The following is a 10,855-nucleotide window of genomic DNA, read 5'->3' as shown; positions in this document are numbered from 1 at the left end:
CTTTATTTTTAAATGCCAAACCAAAACAAAGGGAAGTTGAAGAGAGGGGATGTATAATTCACTCGAAACATCAGAGTTTAGCATTAACATTAGAAAATACGTTATGCAAATATGCCAAACATCAATCTTGAGCGTAATTTTACACTCTATCGATGTTGGTTTCTGAGTCTTTACGGGAGCAGTCGTTTTTTTACACGTGGTGTTTGTTGGATCCAATAGGAGCAGGCGATTACAAAACGTGATTGAATCGTGCAAATCAGAAAACCAAAGCCGGATCTAAGAAAAGGTTTTCACTCCTGCTGTTTCTCTGTTGTGAGGCCTGCACGTAAGCCTCTCCTCGAGAATTTATCTTCACTCTATCAGTCAACTTTCCATGATTACTGTCCACACACTCGCTATCACATAGTTAATATGGCTTGCTACCATGACAGTGATTTTATTCATTTCTTTTCATATATTTTTTAGATTCAACTTTGTCATTGCAGAGTACAAGTACTGAGACAACGAAATACAGTTCAGCAACTAACCAGAAGTGCAAGAGAGCAGATAAAGTGCAGAGTATGTATTAATAAGAAATGTACAGTGTGAAATAAACATGGCGCAGTGTATATACATTTGGAAAGCCTCGCGTTGTGCATGCTCCGCCATCCCTGAAACAAAATAGATATATATAGACAGATATGTCCGTGTGTTTCTGTATTAAATAAATCAGCTTCAATCAAACAAAAAATAATATAATTATAGTATATCATTGTATAATGTCGGTATCTCCAATCCCCCCGAGTCGATTGATGAGAAGGATCCAGCACGTTGATCAATTAAAGTCAAAAAGTTAACATTTATTTAGAAGAGAAAAAGATTACATGAGCAATTCTCCGCAGATATCTGTCTCTGCTATATGCAAGCAGGAGGTCCAACACACCAGCACGCATTCCAGCGCTCTGTGTAATGGCCTCTCCGAGCAGTAAAAACGCTGAGTTTTTATACACTAGAAGACAGTCCGTAGCGCCAGTTTCGAGAAGCCACAAATCAAGTTGAGATAAGAACTCAGGTGAAGCTGAGGGTAACACACAATGCTCCTCTGATCGGAGGTCCGTGAGAGCAAAATGACCCCCTTCCCCAAACACAGCTGCAAACCCTAAATATCTCTATCTCTCTCCATCTCAGGGTCAACCACTGTGACCTGGCTTTTAGCACAAGACAATTATTTACAGAATGTTTTTACCACTACACGCATCTCACAATTATCATAAAATAACACACAATCAAGCTGAAATTGCAAAGAAAGCATTCATTTTATTTCAATATTCACTAATCGTAAAATTCTGTTTCTTATCTTTGTCAATTTAAATCCATAAACTAGAGGATTCATCACAGGAGGAATGAGAAGGAATTCTATAGCGATGAAGTTCTGAAGGCTCTGAGGTAAATCTGTGGAGCCAAATCGCATATACATCAAATCAAAAAGAATTACAACAAGGAACGTGACTAAAGAGATTAAATGAGGCACACACGTCTGCATAAACTTCACCCTGTCACCTTTGGACTTCACACACGTTCTAATCATATGCATATAAGACCAAATTGTGAATAACCCATGACACAAGTAAATGATAATGGTTGCATATGACAGAATATTGCTTGAAAGGGTATTGTTGTCAGGGCAAGAGAGTTTAACAATTATCCAGTTCACACAAAAGATTTTTGGAATTATTGAACCACATAACTTCAGTGTAGATGTTAGAACAATACTGATGGAAAGGATGCAGAAAGGTGTGAGCCAGGAGAAACATATCAGCTGACAGACCTTCCTCTTTGTCATGACAGACTGGTAGTGAAGAGGTCGACATATAGCCAGATATCTGTCATAGGCCATAACTGCTAGGATGGATAATTCACAGCAAGCAAATGAATACATCACAAAAGCCTGTAAAAGGCACCATTCATAGGAAATCTGATGAGAGGAAGTAAACAAATCTAAAAGGAACTTGGGGTAGAAACCTGTGGTTCCATAGAGACCATTCATACAAAAACTACACAATAAAATGTACATGGGTTCATGTAAGTTTTGATCCACAATAATAATCATGATGATAGAGCTATTGAAAAACAAAATCATACAGTAATACAGTAAAGTAAGTGAAAAGATAGCAATTCTGAAATTCATTGTCTCATTCAACCCTGAGAGAAGGAACATTCTTACAACAGAAACATTTGCCATGATTTGCAGAGCAGATTATCACAGTTTTTAAATATTTGATTAATACCTGTCTGGTGTCACAACATGCATCAAGTGGTTACAGAGCACAGCGTTATGCAGTGAGCTGGTGTTTTTCGTCCACACCGCCTATTAGTAACAGCTTCGACTATGACATCAGCGCATTTGGGAATTCAGACTTGTTTACGGGTCCAGGATCACTTAACGATGAGGGAGTAAAACTGGTGGACTAATCTCTCCAGAAAAAAAATAGAATGTTTTCATTGGGTCTTACGTCAAAACATCTGCAGATACATTATAGTTGCGAAATATGTATCCTATGAAATCTGGCTTTTGCAGAGGCACATTTACATTTAGTTACATTTTGGACATGTGGGTTCAGCTTCAGCCATTCATTATTATTAATTTTCTTATAATTCGAGTGTATTTCATGAATTATTTATAATCAATGTGTCACATGGGCATAGCTGCTGGTGAAGTGATAGAGGGCAGAGGTATTCAGTATCTCATTTTGCTACTTGAGGATTATTTCTAAAAAGGATCTAAAATTCCCCAAATACCGCATTAAGACACCAATATTCAAGGAGCCCTGTAAAAAAAGTTTACCCACATTAAATCTGTGGTTAACTGAGTTACCACCGCCTCCATGCAGGAACCACCAAACACCTCAGCACCCAGGGAAGGGAAGCTTAGGTGTCTAATGAACTCACACACAATACTCAGAGCGGGACAGAGGGGAGCTGTCACGGGGGGCCGACACTTGCGTGCCCCACGGGCCTTTGCGCGTTGATTCCTAACCTCATGCCGTGGATTAGTGCTCTTTATTGTGCACAAATCCCACCTGAGCATCATGTCTGTTCAACGGCGGTGCTGCGTGTTGTGGACGGAGACATATAGGCCCCTTTCAGGGGCTGTCACAAATGGCAAGTGGCAAGACCAGGACCCCTAAAAAACCCTCACTCCAAACACTAGCTTGCCCATCAAACCCCCGGCATCCCCTCCGGTTAGACATTTGTGGGGAGCTCCACTGGGTGCCCTGTCGTCAGAGGTTCCCCGTTGGTGACATAAAACCTTCACAGTAAAGGAGCGTGAAGTTACACCAGTGCGTTTAGTCATGACCATGGTGGTTCTAAATACTCTTTTTCCTCCTACATTAGCTGCCGAAGGACTGTAGCAGTTTTCCACACATTAGATATATGGCTCTCAAAACATTTTTGATGAAACACTATTCCATGTGTCCTGTATGTTGCTCCATCGGAATGATTGATATTTACTGCGACTAAGTGCCTTTTTTATACAGTAGCCTCTTCAAAAAGGTCAAAACTTAATTGTCATGTTGATTCAAAGGCAGCAATCCGCCAGAGCAGAATTCATTGAGACTGAAATATTGAGAAAGTATTTGCAGATCGTGTTTGATGTTTCAAGTACTTTATTTTCAAAACAAACAAGAGAGAGAGTATGTTAGCTGAGATGCTTCAGTGAAAATCATGTGACCGGTTGCTGCCTATAGGCAGAAGTAGGACAACTGATTTGTATACGTTCAATTTAACAATAAAGCTGTGGTTGATGCAGTCACACTTGTCTCATATCTGCAATCTCCTGGGAGCGCTTAGTTGTGTGTGTCAATAGGTTAAGCAATCCACATTCTTTGGTGGGTTAATTCTGTTAGAAAGTGATAGTTTGTCTATATTTCTATTTTATGTGATGTTGAACGGAAAGGATGTATTTATGGTCTGAAAACTCATCCTTAATTCCTCCCAAAACTTCTTGAGTTCAATATTGTGCAATTATTTGTATAAATCTTTACTCCTCACTGGATCTACGAAAAGAAAGCTCATGTGTGAGTTAGCTTCATGTGTCAATAGGTTATGCAATCCATATCCTCAGGTGGGCTTAATTCTGTTGGGTAAAAAGGTTTCTCTAATATTCTATTTAATGTGATAGAAACATTATTGTGGGGTGTGGGTCTATGACACTCTTATACACGATATATAACAAAACATTTGCTTGAAATGTGTCTGCATAAATTCCTGGTTTATAATAATTGCATTAAGTGCATGAAACCATAACACTGAAAATATAAGTGCTTTGTTAGTCAACATACATTGAGGGTTGTATCAGTCATGTTGAGCAGATTGGGACATTCTTCAGACATGTGTACACATCCTCAAACAAAAACATCACATTTGTTATTTATAACATTAGGTTATAAATTGAAAACAATGGATATAATTTTCTTTGGAAAAGAAATTGACCAGAAATTCTGTGAGATTGACCTCAATGACGGTAATTTTCTTGCAAAAAAACGCAACCTAAGATTCTGTTTCGTATTTTCGTCAATTTAAATCCATAGACTAGAGGATTCATCACAGGAGGCAAGAGGAGGATTTCTATAGCAATGAAGTTCTGAAGGCTCTGAGGTAAATCTGTTGAGCCAAATCGCATACGCATTAAATCAAAAAGAACTGCAACAATGAACGTAAATAAAGAGGCTAAATGAGGCACACACGTCTGCATAAACTTCCCCCTTTCATTCTTGGACTTCACACACGTTCTAATAAGATGCATATAAATCCAGATTATGAATAATCCATGAGAGAAATATATGATTATTGTAAAATATGCAGTAATGTTGTTCGAAAAGGTGTCAGATTCATAGCAAGCAAGTTTAACAATTGCCCAGTTCACGCAAAACAGTCTGTCAATCTTTACGCCACATAACTTCAGTCTTGACGTCAGCAGAATATTGATGGAAAGGATGCAGAAAGGTGTGAACCAGGAGAAACATATAAGCTGAGAGACCTTCCTCTTTGTCATGACAGACTGGTAGTGAAGAGGTCGACATATAGCCAGATATCTGTCATAGGCCATGACTGCTAGGATGGATACTTCACAGCAAGCAAACGAATATATGACAAAAGCCTGTAAATGGCACCATTCATAGGAAATCTGTTGAGAGGAAGAAAACAGATCTAAGAGGAACTTGGGGTAGAAACACGTGGTCCCATAAAGACCATTCATGCAAAAACTACACAATAAAATGTACATGGGTTCATGTAAGTTTTGATCCAAGATGATAATCATGATGATAGAAATATTGAAAAACAAAATCATACAGTAATACAGTAAAGTGAATGTAAAGAGTGTTACTCTGTAATCATTTGTCTCGTTTAACCCTGATAGAATGAAGAATCTTACCACAGAAACATTGTCCATAATAAGATAAGTACTTGTCATACCTTTCTCCTCAAATTCTTCTTTGTCAGTGTCACACCATGAATGCATACAGAAGGAAGGTTTACACGGTGAAGAAGCTACACCCCCATCAAAGGCTGTTGTCCCTCTACACCTTCTTTTATAACACCTTTGGCAACAACAACAAATCCAACTGGGAATTTAAACTCAAAAGCTTGAAAGCAAAGTTAAAGTAGACGTGATGAAAACAAGTACACTGTGTCTATACATTTATATTAGGTCAATAGATCCCAAAAAATGACTAATTAATCGCACATTTTGAAATTTATTAATCGCTTTGTTGCTTTTCTTCTAAAGAAATTAACTTGCAGCCCAGCATATCTCAGTATGCTGTGCAGGCGAACGAGGATTTCATTTATTCAGGATGGAGGCGGGTGAGCCGACTTTACTTCACTTTTAAATGCAAATGTAATAGAATTCACTCTAATATCTACCAATAGAATGTTATAATAAAACATAACATCACATCTTAGTCTATCCTTGGCCGATTTAAATGTAACAACATATTTTAACGCAGTTAACGTACGTTTGTTTACGCCTGGTTTACTTCCAGAATTCACTGCTGGAAGTTATTACTGAAGCCTCCTGCCCGTAACTATCAAGCACCTGCCAGCCAATCACGGGAGAGAGGGTCTACCATAAATCTGACGTCAAGCATTTAAAAACCAAAATGTATTTTCTGCAAACCAACTCGTGATATCTCATTACACGTGACATTTTGAATGCTATATCTTATTTTTGTCAGTTTCAAACCATATATCAAAGGATTGATAATTGGAGGAATGAGGAGAAATTCCATTGCCATTAAATTTTGCGCACCTGGTGGTAAATCTTTTGACCCAAATCGCATGTACAACAAATCAAACAGCAAAGAAGCGACCACTATGACTAAAGAGAACAAATGTGGTACACATGTCTGCATGAATTTAGTCATGTTCTCTTTGGATTTCCGGCATCTTCTAATCATATATATATATAAGACCAACAAACAAACCCACAATGGGCAAAATAAAAAGTATAATTAAAAGCTGGGATTACAATTGCTGCAACGGAGGCAGAACAAGCCATTCTAGAAATCAACCTATTAACACAGAAGATCTTTGGTATGTGTGAGCCGCATAACCTCGTAGTCGCAGTTGTTACTGTGCCCATGAGTATCAGGAAAAGGGGAATAAGCCAAGCAAAAAACACAAAAACACACATTCTCTGTTTAGTCATCAGAGTGGTACGCCAGAGGGCGACATATAGCAACATATCTGTCGTAGGCCATGAGCACCAGAAGAGAAAAATCAGCACAAGCCGAAGAGTGCAACACAAAACCCTGCAGAAGGCATCCAGCATAAGAGATGACGTGTGTGGGAGACAGTAGATCCATGAAGAATTTGGGGTAAAAGCCTGCTGTCCCGTAGAGTCCATTGAGGCACAGGTTGCAGAGGAAGATGTACATGGGCTCGTGGAGCTTTTTGTCCGCAATGACTGTCACAATAATGGTCAAATTTACCAGCCATATCACAGAGCAACAACGTCAGAGCAAAGAGAAAACCTCTGTAGTGTGTTGTCTCACTTAAACCTGTAAGAGTAAACATAGTTATTACTAAAACATTATCCATCACAACATTTTACAGTTTCACATTTGAATACTTAACAGAGAGAAATGGCCATTGTTCAACCTCAACAATGGGGGGAAAAATGGTGCATTCCCGATTGTGGCCACCAGTCCTCTTACATGATGTGTAACCAGTGGTTTATATTCTCTCATGACAGTTCCCCTCAATACCATTGTTGATATGGGACTTGAAATTCTAATCATGGATGTGGCAGTCAAAAACAACACTTCATTTTAGTTTTTGTAAGACTTTAAATCCCTGAAATAAAACAGAAGTCTAAATAAATAAAGCCTTTCCCCCTGACTGCCAAATTAAGCAATAAATTGTGAGTCTCTAACTTATTAATTTAAGATAATTTTTGTATATTCTCTTATATCTCATTTTGAGTTTATCCAACCTCTTTTGGTGTGATCAGCCTTGCAGCCGTTTTGCAGTGAGTACAGAGAACTGTCATTATGAGTTTTTTGGGTGTGGTCGTGTTTGCAGCATTAAATTAGACCTAAACTGCATTGTAACAGAATCAACCCACCTGAGGACGTGGATTGCATAACATAACACACAAAACTAAATCAACCTCCAGGTAATGGGACGGGGTCGAAGTTAAAAAAATGAATAGGTTGTGCCTGTGCCTGCAATGATGTTGTGTGGATAGTTGGAGGTCACAGACAGAAGATGCCATCAGGACCACATTATCTTCAAAAAGAAGCAACGAGATTCGCAGCCCCCCAAACTGTAGACCCTCCTCCCCCCGACCACGCCTCAATTTCCTGCCCATGAAAACCACAAACAAGATTGGTTACAAGGCGCAGCCCTGGCGAAGACCAACTCTCACTGGAAACGCTTCTGACTTATTGCTGAGCACCCAAACAAAGCTCTCGCATTGGGCATACAGGGATTGGATGACCCCAAGTAGCGACCCCCACACCTCCCACAGCAACTCCCACATTATCTCTCGGTGGACCCGGTCATACGCCTTCTCTAGGTCCACAAAACACATTTAGACAGGATGATTATACTCCCAGGCCGCCTCCATGATTCGTGAAAGAGTAAAGAGCTGGTCCGTCGTTCCACGACCACGACGAAAACCGCATTGTTCCTCTTCAATCCTTGGTTCGACTATCAGCCCAACCCTTTTATCCAGCACCTTAGAGTAGACTTTACCTGGGAGGCTGAGTAGTGTGAAACCCCTGTAATTGGCACACACTCTGTGGTCCCCCTTTTTGAAGAGGGGCACCACCAGCCCGGTCTGTCACTCTTTTGGCACTGTCCCGTACTTCCACGCAATGTTAAAGAGGCGTGTCATCCAAGACAGCCCCCCCCCAACACCCATTGCTATTAGCATCTCTGGACCGAGCTCATCAATTCCCGGGGCTTTGCCAATGCGGAGTTGTTTGACTACCTGAGTGACCTCCACCAGGCAAATTGAGGATGTACATACACCACTCTGGTTCAATGTCCCCTACCTCCACAGGATTGTGAGAGAAGCTCGGCCGGAGGTATGAGTTGAAGAGTTCCACGTCCCCAGAGCCAGCATATGCCGCCCAGGTCTGTTCCGGCTTGACCCCCTGCTTTCACTGCCACCGTTGTAGCAGTGGACCCGACCCCATCAGACTCCCCCACAGGTGGTGAGCCTATGGGAATTTGCGATCCGGGGTGGCGCGTCACTCCGTCGAGCTGTGCCCATCCGGGGTCTGCGGCAAGCCCGGCCACAAGACGTTTCCTGACGAGCCCCCCATCTGCTCCTGGCTCCAATAAGGATCAGGAATCAGGAAACATCTATTGCCAAAATATGTCAAACATACAAGGAATTTGTCTTGGCGGTTGGTGCGTGACAGTAGATAGTCTAACAATAGACAACAAGACAGCAGTGCACAAGTAATAAAATAAAATGAAATGCTAATGCAATGGGTTAGTAGAATAAGGCTATGGGTTAGTATAAAATACAAATAAAGTTAAAAACTAAAAACATTTAAAAAGTTAAAAAATATTAAAAAATAAAGTGCACTAACAAGTGACAAAGTGACGAGTGACGACAAAGTGACGAGGGACAACAAAGTGACGAGTGAGAAATGACAGTTAAAGTGACAAGTGACAAATGGGGGCCGGGCTTCCTCCGGGCCGGGTAGCTCCTTCCCTCTTCCGCTTTTCCATAGGGTGTTTTGCCTAGTATGCTTTTGTGTGAACTTGAGACTCCTGTATACGTTAAGAGAAGAGGACGCAGCAATGACGTGTGCCGTTGGCGTGTAAAGCGCCTTTGCAACAACTTTTAACCAACCCAGAGCCAGCTCCGTTCTTGTTCAATGAACTTATCAAACAAATACATCAGACACCAGCATGTTTTAACCAAAAAGAGATGACTACGGCCGTATGATGGAAAATGTATACAACCTGATGGATGTCTTTGTTCTTGGTTCTTGAGCGGAAGCATAGACAGTAGTGGACTGTGTATTGTGAAAGCTCAGAAAACATCAGAATACCTAACTTGACTAGCCCACAACACGGGAACACCCGCCTCCCCCAATCACTGGCCGCCCCTTGCCTAGCACGCACAGTGACTCACCATGATTGGCCGCAGTGAGGGGAATCACGTGACTCACCGAACTAAAGCCTAGTTTATGGTTGTGCGTTTTTAGAGAAATGCAAGGACACGCACATGGAAGAGACCCTTGCGTGCCCCTTGCGTGCCTTTTTACCTCTTCTTGCGTGCGTCGACCCATTTTTCTAAACTAGCGTCAAAAGCAACGCAAGCCTCACACAGCCCGCAAGACTGCGATTGGTCTGCTGACTACATCCTTTCCAGAGTCTCACATTTCCGGTTTCATAGCACAATACTGCTATTTTTAAAAGGAAGCTTTTTGAAGAGAGAATGAATCAGATTGAAGAGTGTTTGTTGCAAGAAATCCGTAAATATGACCTCTAATACAACCCTTCATTGGTGGACTATAAGAACGCGCAGAATGCGCAGAATGGCCTTTTAAAAGGAAGCTTTTTGAAGAGAGAATGAATCACCTAGTGTTCTGGCAGTGAATTGCTCTGCAACACGCGCAACCCTTTTAGAACCATGAATTGAAACGAGTCCATCGATAAGACGAAGCGCGAAAAGCCGCGGACGCAGTTGCAGAAGCATACCAGCGGCTTAACCCACACACTCCTGAACAGGGCCGCTACAATAACAATACAACAATACAACAATGTATTTAAACATGGAACATTTATTTCTGTTAATCTATTTTAAAGTCAGAGCTGCTGTGCATACACCTCCGTACTTCTGTGTCCGCAAGGCCCCAAAGGTTTGGCACAGACTGATGGGTTTTAATGTGGAGGTCATTTTGCAGTGTTACAATTTCAATCTCCACTTGTCCAGTATCCGCATTGAACATAGCACTAGAACAAACACATAACTAAGTGCTGCCAATAGAGTGCAGATCTGAGACAAGTGTGACCGCATCAATCACAGTCTTAAGTTAAATTGAATGTAAACAAATCCCAGTTGTCTAACTTCCTGTCTAGGCAGCAACTGGTCGCATAATTTTAACTCACGCGTCTCACCAGACATACACTCTCTCTTTTTATCCATGCAGCTGTCTGCACCACCTGCAGGCTTGAGTCTCAGGTGTGTCAGCTAAAGCCTTAAGCGCTTTATGCTTCTGGTCTACCTTTACACACAAGCTTATGCTCATTAACAATCCCCCCCTTAATAATACAAATCTGCCTTTCATATCTCAGTGCCTTTCCTGTTAATGACACCACCGCACGTCACTGAAAATACAACGCT

The 10,855-nt window shown here is 41.1% G+C and overlaps 2 protein-coding genes and 1 pseudogene across 3 annotated transcripts; all 3 read right to left on the bottom strand.

Moving 5' to 3' along the window:
• Window positions 1-1,291: 1,291 nt before the first annotated feature.
• On the bottom strand, window positions 1,292-2,221 carry LOC120834182 (olfactory receptor 4E1-like). Its single transcript, XM_040202031.2, has one exon. The coding sequence runs from the start codon at window positions 2,219-2,221 to the stop codon at window positions 1,292-1,294; it is 930 nt and encodes a 309-aa protein (XP_040057965.2).
• Window positions 2,222-3,677: 1,456 nt separating this feature from the next.
• LOC120834146 (olfactory receptor 4E1-like) lies at window positions 3,678-5,856 on the bottom strand. The gene has a single exon (XM_040201972.2). The coding sequence runs from the start codon at window positions 5,501-5,503 to the stop codon at window positions 4,496-4,498; it is 1,008 nt and encodes a 335-aa protein (XP_040057906.2). The 5' UTR covers window positions 5,504-5,856; the 3' UTR covers window positions 3,678-4,495.
• A 3-nt stretch (window positions 5,857-5,859) lies between these two features.
• On the bottom strand, window positions 5,860-9,558 carry LOC120834294 (olfactory receptor 1D2-like; annotated as a pseudogene). The gene is made up of 2 exons (XR_013452997.1): window positions 9,469-9,558; window positions 5,860-8,856 (listed from the first exon to the last, which is right to left on the bottom strand). The product of XR_013452997.1 is annotated as an olfactory receptor 1D2-like (transcript).
• Window positions 9,559-10,855: the final 1,297 nt, after the last annotated feature.

This window comes from Gasterosteus aculeatus, chromosome 16 (assembly GCF_964276395.1).
Source record: "Gasterosteus aculeatus chromosome 16, fGasAcu3.hap1.1, whole genome shotgun sequence".
Lineage (NCBI taxonomy): Eukaryota > Metazoa > Chordata > Actinopteri > Perciformes > Gasterosteidae > Gasterosteus > Gasterosteus aculeatus.
Note: the sequence above shows the minus strand (reverse complement) of the source record. Positions and strands in the feature narration are given on the sequence as shown.

Excerpts from the sequence above, each read along its gene's own strand:
- LOC120834182 (XM_040202031.2), bottom strand. The coding sequence starts at position 2,221 with ATGGCAAATGTTTCTGTTGTAAGAATGTTCCTTCTCTCAGGGTTGAAT.
- LOC120834146 (XM_040201972.2), bottom strand. The coding sequence starts at position 5,503 with ATGCATTCATGGTGTGACACTGACAAAGAAGAATTTGAGGAGAAAGGT.